Source organism: Thrips palmi, unplaced genomic scaffold, assembly GCF_012932325.1.
Source record: "Thrips palmi isolate BJ-2018 unplaced genomic scaffold, TpBJ-2018v1 HiC_scaffold_4, whole genome shotgun sequence".
In the NCBI taxonomy this organism is placed as follows: Eukaryota; Metazoa; Arthropoda; class Insecta; order Thysanoptera; family Thripidae; genus Thrips; species Thrips palmi.
The window spans coordinates 7,012,783-7,034,737 of record NW_023144631.1 but is presented as its reverse complement, the minus strand read 5'-3'; the positions used below and the strand labels follow the sequence as shown (position 1 = coordinate 7,034,737).

At 62.5% G+C, this 21,955-nt stretch overlaps 1 protein-coding gene across 3 annotated transcripts in view; it reads right to left on the bottom strand.

Moving 5' to 3' along the window:
* The window catches only part of LOC117649354 (B-cell lymphoma/leukemia 11A-like), a 151,063-nt gene that overhangs the window by 81,788 nt on the left and 47,320 nt on the right, over positions 1–21,955 (bottom strand). Inside the window, exon 1 of one of the 3 annotated variants that reach the window (XM_034392015.1) lies at positions 1,208–1,827. The exons of the other annotated variants lie outside the window; for them this stretch is intronic. Coding sequence (XP_034247906.1) covers positions 1,208–1,244 — 37 coding nt within the window. The 5' untranslated portion in view covers positions 1,245–1,827. Of the gene's footprint in view, positions 1–1,207; positions 1,828–21,955 lie in introns of those variants that run through there. 3 annotated transcript variants of the gene reach the window in all.

The window sequence follows — 21,955 nt, the reverse complement described above, 5'->3', positions numbered from 1 at the left end:
TGAGCGCCCAATCCGAAAACAGATTCCGCACTGCACCGCTGCATCCTGTTTAGCACACAATGCTGCACCGAACGTATTTAGTTTTTACACGGCAAATTCTGCACGACGACGACGGGCGACAACGACGTGGCCGACACACCGCGCACCGTGCAACAACAACAATGCACCCCTAACTCAGGCCGGCAAAGGCGCGCAACGCGGCCGCGAAAAACTAGAACATCGCGAGACGAAGCGGGGCGTTCCTTTTTCCCGCTCGTAAAAGTCGTGGGCAGGAGGCGAGCCCCGGCCCGACGCACGGACGGAGTACGGGCCGGCCGTCGGAACACGGAAACCGAACCCGAGGAAATGACAAAGGCACATAAACCACTTTTCGAGCCGATGACGTGCACGACGCGGACCTAATCTGCCGCCAGGCCGAGCACCGCGTCGAGCAAGTCGAGCACCGCGTCGAGCACAACGAGGGAGGGAGGCAGGCCGCGCTGCCCACCGTGGGGCGCCTCGCCTACCTGAGCTCACGGGTAGGGACACTGTAGGGACGGGACGCGGCGCGAGGGTCGGCCGGCCAGGCCGTGTCGGCGGCGGCGCGGCTCACCCCAAGGCAGGCTCACCCCATTTCGCCCATTCATCGCAGCGTAGCGCCACCACACCACTGTGCACTTGCTCCCGGAGTGAAACAAAAGCCTGAGTGCAGTGCGGCAATTACGGGCAGCCATTACCGCCTCTACCTGCTGGCCGAGGTGGCCGAGGTGGCCGACGAGCCGGAGGTGAGGGACTTGACCAGCGCCGGGCGCCACACCGCCGCGGCGCCGCCAGCCTGGGAGCGGCGGCCCAGCCCACCCCGCAGCCAGCCGCGCCATCGTTAGCGCTCTGTTTGTTTTGTCGCAGACTTTTAATTTTTAAGGCGGCGACCCGGCCGGTCTGCCAGTGCGACGCCCGGCGCCCAGGGCCTTGCCGCCGCGGGGCTGGGCAGGGCGCCGTGCCGCAGAGCCGGCGAGGCCGCCCCGCCAGGCCGCCAGCCCCATGGGGTGGCGGTGGCACCGGCTGAGCCAAGGCAGCAAAGGCAGCCCGCCGCCACGGCCGCGGCTGGCATCGCGGACTCCGACGACGTCCCGGCAACGCGGCGCGCGCACTGCACCGCGACCCGAAGCGAAGCGACACGCAGAGGGACGACACGAGCACGGACCCCTTGAGGTCCCCCAGGACTTACCTTGGGCGATCCTCACGGCGGGCATCTTTATCCTCATTTTCGCGACGGGCGAGTCGTGGTGGTGCTTGACGGCGGGAAAACAGCACTTTCCCTGCACTGCCTTGTCCACACGAGTATCACTGTGTCATCACGACGTCACCGAGTCACCACACACCACACAAGTGGCCGCACGATCACTGAGTCACTGGCACACTTTAATCCTTTTTCCTTGACGACGACGATGTCTCGGCGGGGAAGGCCCTCAGCCTCGGTCGGGCGCGCGGCATGGCGAAGCAGCCATGCACTGCAAATCCACTGAATCCACCACACACTGGGTGACACACACCACACACGCTCACGTCACCACAGCACAGACGATGCGAAAAAAAATCCACAGCGTTGATGAAGGTCCTCCGACAGGTGCAGGTCACTCAGTCCGTCACTGGCACGCGCGCACACGCACGGACACTCGCGAAGTCACGGCGCCGGCGTCCTCCACCCACGTCGCGAAGTGACTCGAGAAGCTCGTGGCGCTGGCCTGTCTGCCTGCCTGGCTGCCTGGCTGGCGTCACACCCGTCCCGTCCGCCTGGGAGGGCCTCTGAGGGTACACTGACTGGTCCGCACCGCTCTCCGCTCCGCGCGCCGCCTCGCTCCGTGCTAGCAGGCCTGCTCGGCCTCCCGCCCAGCCCGGCAAAGTCCTGCCCTGCCCTGCCCGCCCCGCGCCGACCCGCGCGCGCTGCCGGCCCCGGCTGCCCGCCTGCCTGCCCGCCTGCGTCGCACCCTCCCCCGCCGGCGCCGCGACGCCCGGCCCGGCCCGGCACGGCTCCCTCCCCGCTGGACCCGGTCCTCTCTCGCTGGGCGTCGCGGCGCGGCGCGGCGCCGGGGAAGGGAGCACGGCCGGAGGGGTGGCTGCCTGCCTGGCTGCCCGGCCGGCTGCCCGCCTGCCTGGCTGTTGACAGGGGAGGGGAGGGGAAGGGCGGCCTGTGGTCGCGCAGCCTGGCGCAGCCCGGCGCAGCCCTTCGCGGCGCCGCGGGGGTGGCGGCTGGCGGCGCTCTGCATGCGCGCGCGCTCTCTCGGACAGCGAGCAGATTACCGCGGCTCGAATCTCAAAGCTCCAAGCGGCGCCCACGCGGTGGTCAGCCCGGCCGGCGCCCCGTATCGAAGTCTCAGCAAGGTCATCAGGGTCATCGGGGCCACATTGACCTTGTCGAGATTTCAGCAGGGAATTTGCTTACCTACAATTACGTAGTTAACCTGATGGTAGGGTTTGAATTTACCATAAACAAACCACGGATGGAAACACCGCACGCCTTTGTATCAGTGGAGACACACTTCTGGCCCGATACGCCCCCTCTACCCCCACCCTCACCGCGGCCCCTCTCTCTCTCTCGCACACATGGCTCGGCCGCGGCCCATCCTCACACACGCCACCCCCTGGCGCAAGGGTTAGTTCAGCGTCCGGCCGCCACCCTATCAGGGCGCCACTGTCCGCGAGGCCGCGGCTGCCAGGCTCTAGCCGCGGCACTGCCACCCCCACCGGCAGCCTGCAGGCAGGCCGGCAGGGAGGGGCGGGGCGGGTCAGCGGCCGCGGTGGAAGGGTTGACTCGGGGGGTGGACACGGCCCGGCCGGCCTCACCAATGGCGCATGCATGGCTCGGCCGGCGCGGCGGGGGCGGCGCCAGGACTCCATCGCGGTCCGAAGGGGTACGTCGCGGACGTCGCGCACCACCAGGGCCGCCAGGGTCACCGAGGGGGCACGACGCGGACGTCGCGCACCGCCAGGGTCACCGAGGGGGCACGCCGTCGACGCGCGGCCGCGGCCTTTGAAGGGCAAGTCTACTACTGGCCGTGAAGGCGCGCGGCGCGGCGCGGGGGTGTTGCTAACTTTGACGCGGCGCGCGAAGCAACAGGGGAAAACTAAGGAAAAGAAGCGGCGGCGCGCCGGCGGCAGCTGTGTCGCGGGATCAATAGCCATAACGTGCAAACATCTCCAGACGCCGCCTCTCGCCGCCAAAAGAAAAACAGTGGCGTAGAAACAAAGGGGGCGGCGCGCCGGGGCCGGCGAGGCGCGCGAAACGGGAGCGGAATAATAAAAGCCAAGTCCCAGCAGACGCGATCAGCTGACGCGCAGAGATTCGCGCCAAATGAATGGCATTATCATCCACTTGGCTGAGGCGGCGACGACGGCGACGACGCCCCCTCCCCCAGTTCGAACCGACGCCTTGCAGTGCCTTGCCCGGCCTTGCCCCCCACGCCGGCGTGCGCGGCGTGCGCCCACCCCGCGGACTCATTGCCACCCCCACGCTACGCGACGCCACCCACCCCCGCCCCGGCACGTCTCCACAGTTTTATGAATGAAGCATTAAGAAAAAAGTTGTTGAATGAAGAGAAGATTGCGCGAGGCGCCGTACGCCGGCGGCCCGGCCCGCCCCGGTGTAGAAGGGTGTAGTGGCGGAGAGGTCGGGGCCGCTGCAACTCTCATCCCCGACCCCGTCGACGGCGCCGTGGCCAAGGATGCCGATCATCGCCCCCTGCTAGCGCCGGCGTCGCGTTGCTCGTAGTGATTTTAGCGAGCATGAATCACACAATTCTTTTTGAACTGCGGGGACTTCTGAAAAATATTGTACCACAAAAATTCCCTGACAGACAGAACTGGTGGTTTGCTTTTCACGGGAGTTGCCTGCTGCGCGTCCGCGTCCCAGAGTAGGTCAGACGAGAGCTCTGGTGTGCGCTATCAGGCCCCCAGCACCGCCGCAGCACCGCCCCCACAGAGAGCGAGGCCGGGCAGGGCCCCGGGCAGGGCCCTGGACGCGCGTCGATAGCTGCAGCTGGCCACAGGCCTGCCTTCTGTTTACGTGCGATAGGCCAGCCAGCTCAGCCCACCCGCTATCTAGAGGCCTTGGGGCTGTACCACAGTGTCCTGGCACGGCCACCAGACCCAGCCCAGCCCGACCCGACCGCCGGAACCAGTAGGGCACCATGACGCTGGCGCTGCGGACGCCCAGTGGGGGCAGCGCGGCGTCGCGGCGTCCTCCCGCACCACAGCCCGTGGAACCCGCGTAGAACCACACCCAGACTGGCGGTCCAGCATTCCAGCAGAGCCACCAGCCCGCGGACGCGGCGCGCCGAAAACTAGGCAGGGTTTACCTCCTAAATGCAATTAAATTTTCATGAAATTTTAAGTTGATTTTAATGTTTATTTGTAGCCGTTTTGACCAGCGGCAATGCTACTTCTGAACGACGCTGGCTAATCGCAAACCCCAGCAAGTGCATGCTAAAGTAAGGTCCAAAGACTTAGCTGGGATTTGACGCAGTGGCTGCTCAGAGTAGGCCCAAATCACGATCACCCTGCCTGGACTAGGAATTTGGTGGCTGCTCTCCATCATCGATACAGCGATCGGTGGCCGTGGGAAATTGATTGGCCCGTGCCTGCCTGATGCCGGCCGCCTCCGAGGAGGGCGAGAAGGAGGACGGGTCTCGCCGTGCGAGTGACAGAGAGGGCCGCGGGTCCGCGCCCCGGCGGGCTCATCCGTGACAAACGCCTCGTTTAGTGGACAGCGGACGGTAATGACCAACACAACGGGCTTCATTGATTTTAATAGCGACCGCGCTTGTGTGTGTGTGTGTGTGTTTGTGTGGAGGGGGGAGAAAAAAAAGAAGGTCCGATTCGCCGGCTAGGTCCGCGCTAGTCACTACATCCCATTCAGAGAGTTCCACTCCGTAAAGCCTTTCCCGTTTGATTTAGTGACCAGTCGGGACCCACGCGCGCGCGACGGCAGGCCGCCACCAGTTTCTAAAAGAGCTGTATTATTAATTCCGATCAAGGATTATATCGAAAGTACGTGCCGCGTCCGCTGGCGGGTGTGGCCGCGGAGGAAAGGAGTGCACGTGTGTGTGTGTGTGTGTGTGAGCGCGCGCGTCTATGTGCCAGTGGTTACCTCTAGAGGCCAGCGCGTGGGGTCAGGTGTCAAATGGTCAATGAGTCAAATTAAAAGCAGATAGACTTGTCAATAGCGACGCTATAGAACCCCGTCGACGAACCTTCCCTTCCGCCGCCAACCCAGCTTCGCCTGCCTCGCCCTCGCCTCGCTCGTGTGTGCCTTCAAGGTGTACGAACGTACTGGCCCGGAATGCTGCGGGATGTCAGCGCGAGGCAGAGGCCGGGGCGGCAAGGAGGCTCGATCGACTTGCGTGATTCCGCGTTTGCTCGCTTTTCCGCCGCACACGCTCGTGTCACGCTCGTGTCGTCGTTTTTGCCTGCTTTGAATCCGTGCAACTGCCGCGTGCGGCGGCGGTAACGTGATGCACCCGATCGGTGCAGCGTTAGATCGGCCGCTGGCTGCTGGTCAGTTCGGGGAGGTCCGCGACAGACATGCGACGCGTAAGGCGAGACCCAGCGTCACTCTTGCCTTCGCCCGAACCTGCGTGCTGTGCGCACCGTGCACGGCAAAGTGCGATGCACGCCATGCAGGCCGAGCGGGCGTCAGCGTCGCGTCGTTTGCAGGTGCCGCAACTGGCGGTACCTACCTTCAAAAATCGCCCACCTCATTGAGATACACTGCAAATTAAAATGTTTATTTTCAGAAACTTCTCCCTTTTTACCTCGTCCGGATACTCTTTTATCTGAAAGGAAATTATTTAGTCAACGACTGCCACCTGAAGATCCTGCAAAGCCGCCAACAACGAGGCCGGCATCATCGCACTCAGCTGTATCAGTGCCCAAAAGAGGAAGCCTTTTTTGGGGGAGTAACCCGAACCGCACGGCGCATCCGCGCTAAAGGGTGGACCCGCTGACCGCCGCGCCGCCAAGCTCGCCGTCAAGGACGACGGGTTGGCCAGCCACGCCGCGGCCGGCCCGAGCGGAGGGCTTTGAACTGCGAGGAAGCCCGGCGGCTCGGTTTCGCCTACAAGGAGGACGTGAGGCTGGCAAAGCTGGCCATCGATGGCAAAACGCGCGCGGGGCCGAAGCGGGCGCGGCGACGTGGCGAGGAGACACGTCGTCTGTCCACGCGGCGCCAGCCGACCCCACTCTTTCTCTCTCGCACCCACACGGCACCTTCCATGAGCGTGAGAAAGAGACGAAACGGCCACTGCCATGTTCGGACGCAGCCTGCAGGCCACAGGCCACCGCGGTGCAGGTGCACAAATATTGGCAGCAGGTGGCCGGGCCGGGCCGGGCCTGGCGACCGCGGACTGGCGGGGCCTCGTGTGCCCGCGCTGCCACGTCCCCGATTTGAATGCGTCCTGCAAGGGGGCCGCCGTGGGGCCGCCATGGGGCCGCCATGGGGCCGCCCCGCACTCTGATTCATTTCCACGGCGATTGTCTGCGCCGCCGGCGAAAGCGAATTCCTCGGGGGGACGGCGGCGGTGAAGGGTCCTCGTCAACCGTCACCGTCAGTCACCGGAACCACGACGTTCATCTAGCGGCCACACACGCGTCACATTCTGAACGCACGATTTCCTTGTTTTCCATCACGGCGGATGATGGCATTAGGGGTCAGGCGGCCGGCCGGCCGGGGCGTCGCGCTGCTCGCGCTGCTCCAAGCCTCCACTCCGGGCACTCCAAGCACGGCACCGTGCAGCCCATACTGATCGGCGGCCGCAACGCGCTGCCCATTGTCTGGCGACGCCCGTCGGTGACCTGCAGGCCGATTCCGAACACGGCCTCGTCGCTCCGTCTCTCTCGCACCCACGCGGTGGGTCGAGGGCGTGCGAGAGAGACGGAGCGACGAGGCGCCGTCCGGAAGCAGCCCGCTGGGCGTGGCCGGCCGGGGGCGTGGCGCTGTAGGCTGACTCCGAGAGTCCTCTTCGTCGCCCTGGCTCTCTCGCACTCGTGGGGCGTTCCGTGTGGGTGCGAGGAGGACAGCGACGAAGAGGACTCTCGGAACCAGTCTGCTGGCTGCGCTGGCGGGGCCCACACCTCTCACTCTCACTGTCATTAGCGCGTCAATCTACATACATACTCGCCGAGCTCGCCGTCGTCCTGTCGTCGCCGGCCTGTCCGGCCAGACGTATCATAACCCGCGCCCCGCACGGCACGGCACGGCCCCCGGAGGTGCGCGCCGTCCGCCGTGCCCGGCCAGGGCCTCGGCCGCCTCGGCCAGGCCGCGCAGGCCATGCATCAGGCGGCGACACCGCCCTGACGCGGAGCGTGAAATACCGCGGGCCGCGGCAGGCTCTGGAGCAGGCAGCAGCCTCGACACTATCGGCAGCGCTCAATCGGGCGAGTGGCAGCGCCGCCAGCACCTCTAGCACCGCCTGCAACGCCTGCACGACTCTCGTCTTCTTGTTTTCCACGCGGGCCAGCGCGGCCAGGGCGGCCAGAGCAGGGCGTCATTGCTACCGTTCTCATGGGCGGTCATAGCGCGGCGCACCGCGGTGGCACCGCGTCGGCACGGCCGGGCCGCGGCCAGGACGGCGTCGTGGCCGCGCATCCAATGAGGCAGAGCGGCGCGGCGGACTTGTCCGAGCGAACGTCCCGGCCCTGGCACTTGCCCCGGCACTCCCGCGGCGCTTCGGCACCCGAAAACTCGCCGGCAGGCACAAGCACGCCCTGCGTATGCACGCGCACAGCCCGACGGGGCCGAAAGCACGTTCCGTACGCTGCCGCGGCAAGTCCAAAATTTTCCCGAGTGTTCCCCACCAGGAGCGCGCAAAGCCCTGGAAATGCGGCTGGAATTTGGCGGCCGTAGCGAGAAGTCGTGCCTGTCGGGGGGTGGGGTGGGCCCCGAGTGAGCCCCCTGTCCCGTCGCCGGGCATGTCTGCGCCCGTTACTGCGGACAGCCCACGTGTTTCCTATCAGGTTCTAGGGCCGTGCCTGCCGTCGGCCTGCCGTGCCAGACAGCGGAGTGCCTGCATGTTTTTGGCTGGCAGGGGCGGCGGCTGGAGGGGCTGGAAGGGTTCGGCAGTGTGTGGCTCGTTCGTGGCCGACGCTGGATTTCGTGGATTTAGTCCAGAAAGCAGAGAAGGACACGCCCCGCCTAAATAACGACTGAGTAGTCGAGGTGTCACGGGGCCCAATTTAAGAAACTGAACGCGGTGAGAACCGAGCGAGCTGGTCGGGCCGTTGTGAGTCGTTGCCTACCCCCTTCCCCTTTCCGGACCCTCACCACCACTCCCGAAAGTAATTTAAATTATTTCTGCTGTGTTATGGACATCGCATACGCGTATGAGGTCCGCGCGTGTGAGTGTGTGTGGTGTGTGTGTGTGTACAGAGTGATTTCACGCTCCACCAGTCACCCACGAGCGAGCGGGCACCCGTTCGTGTGTGTACTCCGTGTACTCCGTACCCGTGCCCGACAGCAGCTACCTTTCCTGCCCCCACTCCGCCCGCTCCACGCTCACCGCGCCGAGGTGGTCGCCACAGCTATGCAACGACAACAACAACAAGAAGGCGCAATGCGTAAATAAACAGGTGTGAAATAATGCACGCGCCGCTATCGCCACTGCCTGCGTGCGGTGCGCGGTGGCGGCGCGGTGGCGGCGGTGGGCATGAAGGCCGTGGTCGCCCAGGATGCGCGATGCGCGGTCTGTGTGGCGGTGCCAGGGCGGGCCGGGGCGCCGTGGTACCCTATCATCAAGGCGGTTCTGCTCAAACAATATCGGAGTGGCCCGCCGCCGGCCAGCAGTGTGTGACTGTGCCGATCCGACCGACCCTCGCTGGGGCCCTCTGGGGCCTGGGGACGGTACAGGAGGGGCCCGTCGCGCTGGGCCGGCCCTTGCCCCCTCTATCCCCCCTGAGCCCCCAGCGCAGTGCGGTGTCCACATGTGTCCCATGTGTGGCTCGTCCCCGCGCCGTCGCCGTCACTCCCACATTTTCAAATTCTTTTTCTCATTATTATTTTATTTTTTTCCCGACGGAGGGCCGTGCATGTTTCTTGCGTCCCTTTGGTCTCGCCTCGTCTGGCCATCGGGCTGCAGGGCTGCGCGTTGTTGCGGACCAACGCAGTGGCGTAGCCGCAGGGGGACGTGACGCAGTGTCACCGGCGACTCCCTTTTGGCTTCGCCACTGGCAGGCTGTGGTCACACCACGTAGTAGTCCCTCTCGCACTCGTGAGGCGTTCCATCGGGTGCGAGCGAGACGGAGCGTCGTCGGCGCGGGCCGGCGCTAGTCCGCGGTCGGGCCGGTCGCCGCGTCGTCGCCACGTCATTGGTCGAGGGGGCACTCCGCCACGCCCGCCGCGCTACGCCCGCCACGCCGCGACGCGCATGTTGACACAAGTGTACGACTGTAAGACCGCAAACATGGCGACTACTAGGGCCTCGCCAGGGGCCTTGCGGGCCGCGCGGGGCTTGCGGCGAGCGGCATGGGCGGCCCCGGCGTGACGCGGCGCGGTGACGCCAGCGGACGCCAGCGAGGCAGGCAGTGCCTCTCTGTCCCTCTCGCCCTCGCGAGGCGTAAGGCTGCGAGAGAGACAGAGGGCTGTTCGGAGTCGACCTGCAGCGGCAGCAGGACGGCGACAATCACCGGCCGCGCCGCACCGCGCCGCGGAACGCTAGGGTCAAATAACCATCATCGGCAGTTTGGCTGAGCAGCCAATGAAAAACGTGAGCCTCCTCGGGAAAGAAGCCCGGCGCGTCCCCGGGCCGCGCTGCGGCGCTGCGACGACGCCGTGCCGCTCGACGCCGTGCCGCTCGACGCCGTGCCGCTCGACGCCGTGCTCGGCAAGGACGCGGTGCAACAACAGCGCCGGATAATTTTAGACGCCTCCAAGAAGAGGCGGACTGCGCTGCGTCCCGGGGACTGTCCCGGGGACTGTGTCCCCCGCGCTATCCACCCATGGCCACGACGCCCGGCTCGGCACAGCCCGGCGACACTGCGGCAAATCGCGCTCCAGTTTTCCTCTCGCCGCCGGGCCGGAAGCCCCGTGGATAATCCCTTGTTTTTGGAACGCTGCCGGGCGGGCGGCGCGACGGATGACCGTGTGTGTGTGAACGGGGAGGACGGCGACGGCGGGAAACGTGAACCCCCGACGGACCACATCCGTAAACATTCGGGGCCCAACGCCGACAGGGCGTTCAGGGATGCCGCCACCGAGTGCGAATCGACCGCAGGGCACCGCAGGGCGACAAGGGGTTCCACGCCACCACCCCCACCGCATCCACGCCCAAAAAAAGCTTTATTTGATTGAGTGATTACTGTTGGCCCGCAGCGACACTGACGTCCCGTCCCGCCTGATGCAATGCAGCCCGAAGGCGTGCGCGGTGCGGCGCCGCCTGTCCGTAGTGCGGTAATTCAATAAGCCGGTGCGGTCCCCTCGGCCCCCCTCCCCCGCTGTCCAGATTGGACGCACCGGAGTGGATCCCCACGTCCACCACATGATGCCCACCTGCAACAACAAACTGCAGCGCGTTTTCTCGAGTTTCCGCGCGCTTGCGGACGACCCCGCCGCCCCGTCGTCGTCGTGGTCCACTTGCATCCTGGCGGCCCTGAGGTCTGCAGCCCTGCAGAGGCACTCTGGTCGCCCCAATCATCACCCTCGGCGGCGAGGGCGTAGGCTTGGCGTAGGTGGCAGCACTCGGACTCACTATAGAGTAATTTTGGACATCCCGGCTCGGTGCCGGGGCCTGGTCCGGTCCTTTCCGCCACGATCCGTAATACGACGGGGTACCCTGTACTTAGGTGGCGGGGGCTGCGGCGGGCCCCCTCACCGCCCTCAAATCTAGCCGTGTCCACGCGGCGCGTTGCCCGTCCGGTGGGCCCCGGTGGGCCGGCAGGCCGGGGCGGGGCTCGGGGCCCAAACGCTGCGTAAGATTGCCGACGTCCACCACCCTGCCGCAGTCCGCCGCGCCTAGAACGGGCCAATTCCATTGTCCCCGGCGGTCCGGGGCCGTCCGGGGCCCCGACGTCGACGGCGACGGTCCCGAGGTGTCATTGTATTGATGGCGGGGCGATTATTTTGACCGCTTCGCCGTCCTCTGTACATGTGTGCCCACCTGTGAGCGGCCGAGTGTGTGTGCGTGTTGAATCGCGAGCGGCTGGCTGGCAGGCTGGCGGTCTGCCCCTGCCGAGGCGGCTGAGGCCCCGGCGGACAATGATCTCGTCATTCATACCAGCCGGTCATTGGGGGCCGCGAATGACCCGGCCAATGACCCCGCCAGCGCGCCGGCCTGAGGTGGCCGCCGTGAATGGCCGAATGACCACGGACACGGGACGGCGCCTGGGCCGACGGCGTGGCTGGCGCGGTGCTTTGAGGACAGCGGCCTAATGCATGTTGTGTCTCCGCGCCGCGCCAGCAATGCGAATATGAATGGCGCCGGATAGTGGCGGGCTCAAGTCCCATTCCGAAAAGCACTTCGTCGCTCAGTCTCTCTCGCGCTCCTTCGCGACGCCCAACGAGTCGTGTGAGAGAGATAGAGCGGCATGATCCCGCGGCGGCGAGTCTGGCGTCGCTTTGGGGCGTTTCCTGTCGGAGGGGCTCCCTCTCTCTGTCTCGAGCCGCTAGCGCCGCGTGTAGCGCCACGGTGTCCGCGAGGCCGCCTGCCCAATTTATGGCGGTCGGCGGGTTGGTGGTTCGACTCCCGTTGTCGCCGCGGGCCTTTTTCCTTTTTCCACGTGCCGGCGCCCGCCCGGTCCAGCCGCAGCAATTAACGCTTCTTTTGTCGGGAAAACGCCGCAGCAAATTTGACGGCCGTTGACAAATAGCGAAACGCCCTCTGCGCCGCCAGTGCCGCCAGGCCGGCCCGTCCACCGCCAGCCCCGCCAGCCCCGGCGTGCTGCAGGCGCCGTGCGCCGCCAGCGCCGCCACACCCTGGCCAAACGGCTCTCCTAACAAATTGCGCGTTGCCTCTTACGGAGGTTCCATCTTGGAGCCGGGTTCCGGACTGGGTGGCTGGGGGCCGGGGCGGGCGGGAGTGGCGGCCCAGACGGAGGGGGCGGGCGGAGCCCCTCCAGACTGCATCACAACCCCCATCAGCCCGCTGGGCCCTTGGGTCTGGTCTGGGCTCTGGTCTGCACTGCGAGCAGGCCTCCTGTTTACACTGCAAAACGTAAACCGGACGCGGAACAACCTGCCCTGGATAGCTCAGCTGAGATTTCAAATCCACCAGAACTGCTTGGAACGCCAAACGCCACTACTACACCCCGCTCACAATGCACTCTGTCCGAGTCTATTTTCCCGGCCGTGGAACCTGACCTGGTCCAGCCGTTTTATATCGCTTAATCTCCCCGAAATGGCCGGCATTGCCAGAGTTTGCGAGGGACGCGAAGGAAGAGGACCACAAAGAGAAGGAAAACTCAAACAAGGCGAGAATAGACAGGCCAGTGTGCGCCCAGCCAGCCCACCGGCCACACCGGCCCAGGGTTCCTCGATATCGCTTCGGTTTGAGCAACAACGGTGGGCGGGGACGAAAACCGCACAGTCCTTGACCGGCGAGGGTGCGTTCAAAACGGACGGACATCCGCTGCACGGCCTGTCATCGCCCGGGGCGCGTTCGAGAAATCGCAGTGACGACGACGGCCCGTTTCCGGTTTCGCTTCCAAACGGGCCCCGGGCTTGGATTTCGGGGGCTGGTTGTTTGCGGCCGGGCCGCGCGGGCCTGAGTGCGTTCCAAACGAGTCCGCCCTGCCTCCAGCAGCACCGTGACCACGCTGCGGCCGTTTTGCGACCACATGACTCGATTCCGAGCCGCGCTGGGGAAGGGTGACGAAGGGGACGGGGCTGGCGAACCTCCAGCGCGAGATTTGCAACGACACTTTGCCGCCTCCGCTCACCTCAGCCGGCCCTAAAAGGCCCGCAACGGCCCTAAAAGGGCTCCAAACTTATTACGGCTAATTTGGCACCTCGGCAAGTGTAATCCTTTACGGCCTTCACTCATTAGGCGGCGATTGGCGAGCTGACCGCACCGCACCGAGGCACTTTGGAAAACATTCTCCCCCGCCCCTCGGCCCAAAATACGGCGCGGCCGGCTTGCTGTGTGCCGCCGCCTGCGTTTGACACTTTGACGGCGTAGGGGACGCCGGGGCGGCCGACGTTTTTCCTAAAACCCCGAAAGCCACGCAGGCAGGCCGTGCGGGTCTCAGAACACGAGGGGGCGGGGGAAATGGTCGGCTGGCCCTCGCCCCGCCGCCCTCGCCCTTGTCACGGGCCCAGACGCCGTGACCAATGGTCTGAGAAGTCGCAGCGGGCGAAGGCTCGCCGCACCCCAACAGGTGAAGTGTTGAGGAAACCGATGAAAACGCCTTATCAAGCGGCCGAGCAAAAAAATAAACCAATTCGTTTTCCGTTTGAGTTCTGGTTCTGACATTGTTTTACCGGGTGGGCCAAACTGCCCAGCCCCACCCTCCCTGCATGCAGTGACACGTTGACAACCGTAAGGCACCCGCCTGTCCGGTGTGCGTGCTCTCGCAAACCCCTGCCGGCCGCCCGCACCCTGCGTCCCGACGTTCCCACGAGGGCTGCACTGCCATGACCACGCCTGGCCTGGCCGGGGTCAGCTGTAGTGCCACGACGATGCCCGGCCACCTGCTCCGACCCGGGGCAGAGGGCAGGGCTCGCCCAGGCCCCATAGGGCAGGCAGAGTGCGATGTTGGCAGAACGGGACGCAGAAACGGCCCGGGGCAGGTGCAGCCTGTCCTAGGGGGCTGTCCGAGGGGCTGTCCCACAGGGATCACGTCCTGCACGCTCCGACGGTCCACTATGTATTTCAAATTCACCCGTTCCTGGGTTTGAGAGAGCCTTTTTCATGCGTTTGTGCAATACGAGGCCGCGACGACCGCCTGTCTCATTGTGAAAAGGAGTTTCGCTGAACCATCTCGGGAGTTTGAAGATACTCCCCGCCGCCTGCATGCCCAGCAGCCGGCAGCCCTGCATGCGTGGGCTGCTGCCCTTGGCCCTTGCATGGCCCTTGCCACACCGGAGCCCATTGTCCATTATCCGGGTGACCACAGCAAAGCTACCCGAAGAGAAAAGGCGGGACGAAATCCGATCTTTTCGAGCGCTTAGCGATAAAGGAGCAGAAAGAAGAAAATGAAAGCGGTAAAAAAATGGACGTCCGTCCGTCCCGCAGTGTCCCGCACACAAGGGCCAGTCGGGGCCTTGTGAGATGCTGTCTGCCCGTTGCATCGCCTGGCCATGCCTGGATGACGTTCAATGGCCAGCCGCTTCACGCGGCGCTTGGCTTCTCATTACCAATCCGATCAGAAATGAACAGCGCAGACAATGAGCGAAGATAAACATTATTTGCTTAAGTCTTATTTTTTTGGCCGTTCCGAAAAATGACCTGGTCAATGTAACTCGCCGGCAGGGAACACTGCCACGCCATGTGTTGCAACTCACACACTCACACACGCGGGCGTTTTCACTCCCCCAGGGAGACGATGCCTGTCTGCTTCTGGAGGTCCAAGCGGCTGGGCTAGGCTCGGAGGGAAAAACGAATACGTTTTCAGGGAGGGGGACGGAGGCGCGTAGTCTGTCGCAGGGATGGCCGCGGGTAAAAATAGCACTGTCGACCAGAGGGACATCGCCATGGAACGCCCCGAAGGGCCCGAAGGGCCTCGTCCTGAGGGTTCGGGCCGAGGGCCGCCGTGCGTCGTACGGTGGGTGCACGCCGCCCCAACCCACCCCGCCCTCGGCGATGGGTCCCGCGTCATTGTAAGAAATAGAACGCGACACATGCATGTGTGAGAGCGAGGCAGACAGGCAGACAGAGGGAGAGAGAGAGGTGTCACAAGGGCCCGTGACGGCCAGTATGTGCGGTAGGGACGCTACTTCGGTCCCAACAGGATGGGGGCGCAACGTCGCGCCCGCCGCGCCCCGCCACATGGTGCTCATGAGACAAGACGAGACAGTTAGCTCTCGGAGGAAATAATAAATTATTCACTCCAGCTCACATCGCGGCCGGTCGCCTGGAAAAACTGAAATTTTTCTCCTTTGATTTTTTGTTTGTGTGAGTTGGCGTGGTGTGGCTCTGTGTGTCAATCTGGCATGTGGACGCACTGGATTCGGCCACTTTCCGATGACAACGAGCGTCCGTGCTCTGGTCTGCGTCCTAAGCTTGTCGTCATGACAGCGCCTGGCGAGTGTCACTGTTATCAACGCGTGTTCATGGTAGTGTTCATGTGGTGGCGAGGCACGCACAGCCATCCTTGGTCAGTACTCGCAAAGTCGAAAAATGGAAAAGTGACTTTCTCTATTTTTAAAAGCAACCCTCCGCCAAGACGCTCCCACGTTCCGCAGCCTAACGGCTTTCCATGTGTGTGCCCGGCGCAGCCCGGGGTGGGTCCCCGCGGGGGGCTGTCGGGCTGCAGCGTGTCTGTTCAGGGTCAAATGCGGGGGCGTCTGAGCGACCCAGACTGGCGGGGCGGCGGGCACACATCCCCTCCCCCGGAACAGCGCAAAGCGACGCAAATCTTTGCAAAAACCAAACATGGAAAAAGACGAGTCAACCAACACGAAGACAACGACTCACTGTACGTATCGAGTTTGCATGTGTGAAGGCGACAGCGACACGAAAATTGAAACAAGAAAACGAAAGAAAGCTCGGGGCGTTCGTTCCCGAGATTAGGAAGACGATGCGGGGAGGCGAATAATATGATTCCAGCTAAAAGGAATGCGAGGGCCCGAGGGGTCCAGGGGGAAAGCTCTCTATATCTGGGTGACACTCTGCCGTCGTGACCTGACCCTTGGGCAGCTACCTGGACACGTCGGCGCACCGGGGCCCGGGACCTGGGTGACCTGGGTCTGGAAGGACAGACATGAGGAATGTGGATACGAGGCATGGGCTGGCCGGCCGGCCGAGGGCCAGGCCGATTACGCTGCGAGCTGGCGCCACCCTGACGGCCTCGTTGGCCTTGTGGGCCTCGAGCTGCCGGACTCGGCCATTCGCGCTATCAACGTGACCGCGGCAGTCCAGCTGCCGGAGTGCCTGGGCCAGCCTGGGCCTGTACGCCTCGGCGCGGGACTCAGCGGCAGGAAGCTGGTCGGCAGCACGGCCATGTCCGCCGCCGCTGCCAAGTCGCACTGCGATAGCCGCTAGCCGCGATATTCCCCGGCAACGGCCGGGCCTCGGGCCGGGCGGTGGCGGCGAACCCGGCTGTCCGGCCGCTATCACGCGGCTCACGCGGACAGGAAGGCGGGGGCCGCGAGGACGGGGCGTGGGGGCCGCGGGAATTGCTACGCCGCTGGGGGAGCAGGCCGATTCGCTCCGTCTCGCTCGCACTCTCGGGGCGTGCCAGACGGGTGCGAGGGAGACGGAGCGCGTTTGCGGTCGAGTTTCCGGCGCGGCGTGCCTTGTGTGCCGCCGTGGCACTGCCTCGGCGCAGACGGCCGCATCTGGTTCTCAACCCTTCGGCGGCGAGCCTGCCCTGCCTGCCCCCTGGCTTGCGGACTCATTAGGCTGCGTTGCGTTTGGAAGGCTGCCGCTGGCTGCTGGCGAAGGACGCCGCACGCTGAATTTTCCATCCGTCGTCCGTCCGCCCACACGTGCAGCGAACCTCTCGGAAACGGCGCGGGGCCTAGCCACCGGAAGCGCAAAGTCCCTTAATCCTGGCCAGCTGCACCTCAGTGGTCTCGTGCTGGGGCCAAAGGCTGGGGCCCAGCGCAGGGACAGCAGCCCGCCTGGATTTGTGCGTACACCGTTGAAAACGGGCGCGCTCCTGGAGGTGGCGATGTAGAGCGTGACGTTGGAGGATGACGCGGTGGCTCGCGGCGTCCCCGCGCCTGGTGCGGCACATGGACACACTAGCGGGTTTCTATTTTCGGGCCTAATTACCACACGATCTCTCTCCACGCCACTCACAAAAAAGTGGGGGGTTCCTCGAGATATATGGGCAGGCGACAGTCTCCGTGTCAAAGGTCAGCGTGAGACTCGACTCCCGCCGAGCGAAGAAAAGCAGAGGGACTGTTCGCGCGCTGGCGTTCGGACACTGCGGCCCGGGACACGACACCCAGGCAGCAGTGAGCGGAGAAGACCGCTGGACCGAGCAACGCCACGCGGTGAATCCATCCAGCAGACATCTGCAGTGACCAGTGCAAGTGATGGGCGCGTCGCCGTCGTTTGTGACGTCACATCGGCGCATTCCAGCGGCATGGCAGCAAGCTCGCTCCGAAGAGTACTCCCTCGGTCTGTCCCTCTCGCACCCTTGGGCGACACTCCGCACAGGTGCGAGGGAGACAGCAGAGCGAAGGCCGCGTTGGGCCTGCAGGGCCCTGGCAGTCGGCCCTGGCAGTCCTGCCTGACGTGTGCCATATTCCCTCCGACACATTTAATTGCTCGAGTGAATGATCTCTCGCTCCACCAGCTCCGAGTGAAATCGGCGCGGATAAGCCCGGCCGGGCCGCCACAGGCCGCCACGCCACCGCGAGGCTTTACGAGCTCCGTACGAACCGCACGCCGTCGCCCTGCCCTCGCCGCCTCGCCCGGCCTCGCCGCAGAGACGGACTGCACCGCGTCCAAGTCCGGGATTTATTTCACGCAAATCGGTATTCCTTGGGAGAAATGTTTTATCAGGGAAATCTTAGGACGCCAATTGTAACCTACGAAAAGTCATTAACTTAACCTTTGTGCCTGATATTGAAAAACAGCTTTGGCTTGACTGTCTGAAGTCATTTTGGATTTCCGCTTTGCTAGAGAGGGGCTCTGCGTGTCTTCCCAGTACAGTACAAGCACAGCGCCCTGCGCGAACGCGCTTTCTAAGCGCAGCCCGTTTCATGCCCCTTTTACGATGACCGCCAGTTTTCAGTTGCCCGGCGGATAGAGGTACACGGAGCCATCAGGACGGGTCGGTCAGGGAGATGGGGAGCGAGAGAGACGGCAGACGGGCATGAGCAGCGGTCAGTGCAACAATGTCGGACCCCGACGTCCAGCAGGTGTGATGGACAGGTGCCCGGGGGTCTTGGCGTCCTCGGGCTCGCGGGTCGGCGGTGCGCGCTGGTGCGTTGCTCGCGGGGCCCTATTTTATCCCAGACCGTCCGTCCCGTCCGTCCGGACGCACACGGCAAAAGTTCACATGGCCGGCCTGCCCGGCGCACCGGTACTGTACAATCATTGCCCACCTGTTGCAGCCCCTGCAGCCCCTCCTACTGTGTGTACTGGTCGGCGCAGTCATCAAGTCATCATCGGTCTGTGACCTATGCTGTCTGTCCAGCGGGGCGCGGCGCGGTGCGGGGCGTGTGCAAGAAGACATGCAAGACAACAGCTGTCCGGCACTTTCGGAACGCTTGGGCCGTTGGGCCCCGCACCGCTGTTGTTACCTCACAGTGCCACTCGGTGCCACTGCGGCAGACAATGTGATTTCGAGGCGCGCCTCTCCGAACGCCGCCACGCCTTCCTCCTAAACGCCGCGCCGCGCCACGCCGCGCCACACCGTGTAGTAGTGGAACAACAAACCGACTTGTTAATCAGGGGGTATCGGCACGCCGCTACTGCCGCGTAAAGGGGATATATCGCTCACAGTTATTCCTGGACGCAGAAGAAGAAGAAGAAGAAGAAGAAGAAGAAGAGAGGCAAAGAGCGCCTTACTGCCTTCGAGCCCTGGCCGCCATGGCCCATCTTCTCGCGTAACAAAATTGCGAGAATCAGCCGGAATGGTAAACAAAAGACGCGAGGTGAAATAGAATCGGGCCCCCGCGTGTGAAACTAGGGCAAGGGAGTAAAAAAATAAGGACTCGTAAGGAAGATAAAGGCAGCCGCCTAATGGATAAAGCTGACCATGTGGGGGGATTCAGCACACTTGGTTTTTATGCCGTGGGACAGTTTCCACACCCTCAGCAGTGTTTTTTTTTCACCTGAATAAAATGCGCTCCTTTCTTCCTTTTTTATTTGATCGATCATTCTGGACTCTGGTGGCTCTTGAGGGAGGCTCATTCTCCTCGTTTCCCATCTAGGCATTCGTTTGTGCCTGTATTTCCGTCTCCCTGGCTTCATACCTTCGAGTGGTGGGTGCATCTCGCGAAGAAAAGTGCGCTTGTGTTCGTGTTTCGCCATTGATGGACACAACAACTGTACGATAGAGCTGCAATCGGTACGGGAATGACCTGGAGTGGGCAGCGCCCGCTCGTTTGAAAATATTTGCAGCGGCTGAGTGATGATGTTTCAGTGCTTTTCGCTATCCTTTCAAAACTCTGCGGGCGTTTTATCAGTTGTTGAGGTTGGCGAAGAAAAGTAATGATGCAGCGTCCAGTTCAGGGAAAAAACGATGTGAGCTAGCAGAGGCAGGGTGTTTTTGGTGGTTCATGGTTACTTGTATTAGATTCATCTGCGTGCGTTTGGAAGATGGTTATCATTTTCAGGTGCCAGCGTGACTCGTGGTCTGCTGGAACAAAAGATGCTCATTCGCATCCTTGGAGGACACACCATAAAGATCCTTATCCTCGTCGTGTCCTCATTGCCACCACGAACCAATCCAACGACAGTTTTTTTCATTTCCTCCTCCCATCCGCCGTTGGTGCTTTCGCCAGGCGGACGTGCACACGACGTGCACGCTGTCACGATACCTATGTCTCATCCTTTGAGGAGCGGGTTGAAACTGACAAGCGCAGAGCGGCGTTTCGCAAAATGCTGTGACGCGTTGCGTCATTTTCACAGATGAATAATGCCATTCTGGACCGTTCCAAGAAGATCATTGATACTGCAGATGGCCGCGCTGCTGCGACAGGACGGGGTCACCTCGCCAGCCTCGCCGCGAGCCGTAAGACGCAGCATTGTGTGGACCACGTGAGAAGAAGAAAAAACGACACCCGGGGGGTAGTGGACTTTTTATGCGTGATTTTTTTATGTTGTCTGAATCAAGGGGGTAGGGGAGGTAGAGAAAAGGGGAGGGCATCAAGCGAGAGGGGACAGGTAACAATAGGCGGGCAAGACGTGTGCAAAAGGGGTGACCGGCCATCTTTTATTTTTTATCCCAGTGTCCGTCACCATCTTGGAGAGCCTGAGAGCTGGTGCATCCTGTGGTGGCCGGACGGGGTCGCCGGCGGCCTTCTTGATAGTGATGAAGTACCCCACCGGAAGGGTGAAGATGGTGGCGGATGGGGCGTTGCGGCCGAGGCCACGGCCGAGCCTGCCCCCACCCACAACCCTCGTGCGCCCCTTTGAGGCCTCGCCGGAAGCCGTCTGCACACACCTGGGCCGAAGGTCCTGCGGCAGGTCCTGGCAAGCCCCGTGCCCGTGGACCGTCGGACGATAGCGCACGTCGCCGTCGGCTGCAGGGAAGGGGATTTAAAGATTTAAAGGGCGTCAAATTTCCCATCGGCGAAAATGAGGCGTGCACTGCGCGGTGGTCGGGCCGCGGTCCGCGAGACGGTCCGCGAACGTCGCCATAAAAGTCAGCGACGGCGTGCCAGCGGCCCGCGCCTCGCGCGGCAATGGGACCTGAACCCATCTTGCAGTCCGACGCGGGAATATTAATGAACAACACAAGGTGGGAAGCAGCGAAAAAAGAAAGGTCAGAAGGCATAAATGGTTCACTTTTCTTTTCTTGTTTTGCGCGCGCTCGGACTGCAATGCTGCTGCGCAAGTAAAAGAAAAAAATGACGAAAGGGCAAAAAAAGCGAGAGAATTGATCTGCATGGTAATGGCGCGATTTTCGCGACGCGAATTGACGGCACGACGCAGTGACCCTCGTCCGCATCTCAGGAAGGCGCGGTGCGGTGCAGCCACTGCGGAAGGAAGCCAAGAAAAAGCTTACTGGCTACCACAATTTAAAAAAAGAGATTTTCTTTTAAAAAACTGAAAATGTGGGTCATCACATCCGGAGGCCTCTGCTGCACCCTATAGTATATCGAAAACAAACAGTGTGATCTATCGATGATAGCGGGCAGAGCCAAGCACCCGATGACCCACTTTCCAAAAAACGGATGAGGGAAAAAGCGTATAAAAACCAAGGCTACGTGCATTGGAAACATATGGCTGGGCGTCTGGACGCAACAGCGACGCAGAGCATGCCGTTAGGGACGGCGGGCACCCTGGGCAACCCAGGGCACCCCACCGGACGCGGCGTGAGAATAAAAAACAGTGTGTCCACACGGCAGCATCCACGGCACCACCGGGCAGGGCACCCCTTGGACCCGTGGGCCCGCCGCTCTACCTGGGGGTCAGCCAAACATTAAAAAACAGCCTGACCCCGTGGGAATGCCGGGGGTGAAAAAACGCACCGGGCTAGTGGCGGATTCGACACACTGCGCTGCTTGCAGACGTGATTTCCGCTTCGCGAATGGCAAAACAAAGTCCTTCTGGAAAGAGCAGCTTTCGGTTCTCGAACCTTCTGTCAGTGAACAGCTGGAGGATTTGCAGCTGAAAGTTGAACGGTTTCAATGTAACGCTGATTTCCCGTTCGTCTTTCCAACGAGAATGGAACTCAGACTAGACTTTTTTCAAGAAGCAATCTGGAACTACTTTTTTGAAAGTCTGTGTGCAGTCCCAGAATTTTTTCGTAAGAAGGACAGGTTTATGTTTTATCTCGGGTAACCGTAAAGAGTTCTTCAAGACCCACATCTCATCTCTGCTTATATTTGTTCGCTTCGAGCTAGGTGCCCCGAAGGCTTTTTTCATTCACAAAATACTGGAGTGAAATTTCATTACGGTGTGAGGACGAGACACGTTCAGCGGCCTGCAAAAACAGACATGAGAAGATTGTTGTGAGAGTTTTATTTCTTTCTACTTTACTTCCTGTCCGTCCACGAGGGACACGAATTAAATATCTATTAAGGAACAAACTGTGGAACCCGCGCGGCGCGTTTGCTCACGATACCATCTAGCTGGCTGAGCGAGAGTGGTGTCCAGCAGCGCACTGCTTAGAAAACAGCTATAATTCATTTTCATTTATTTCATTA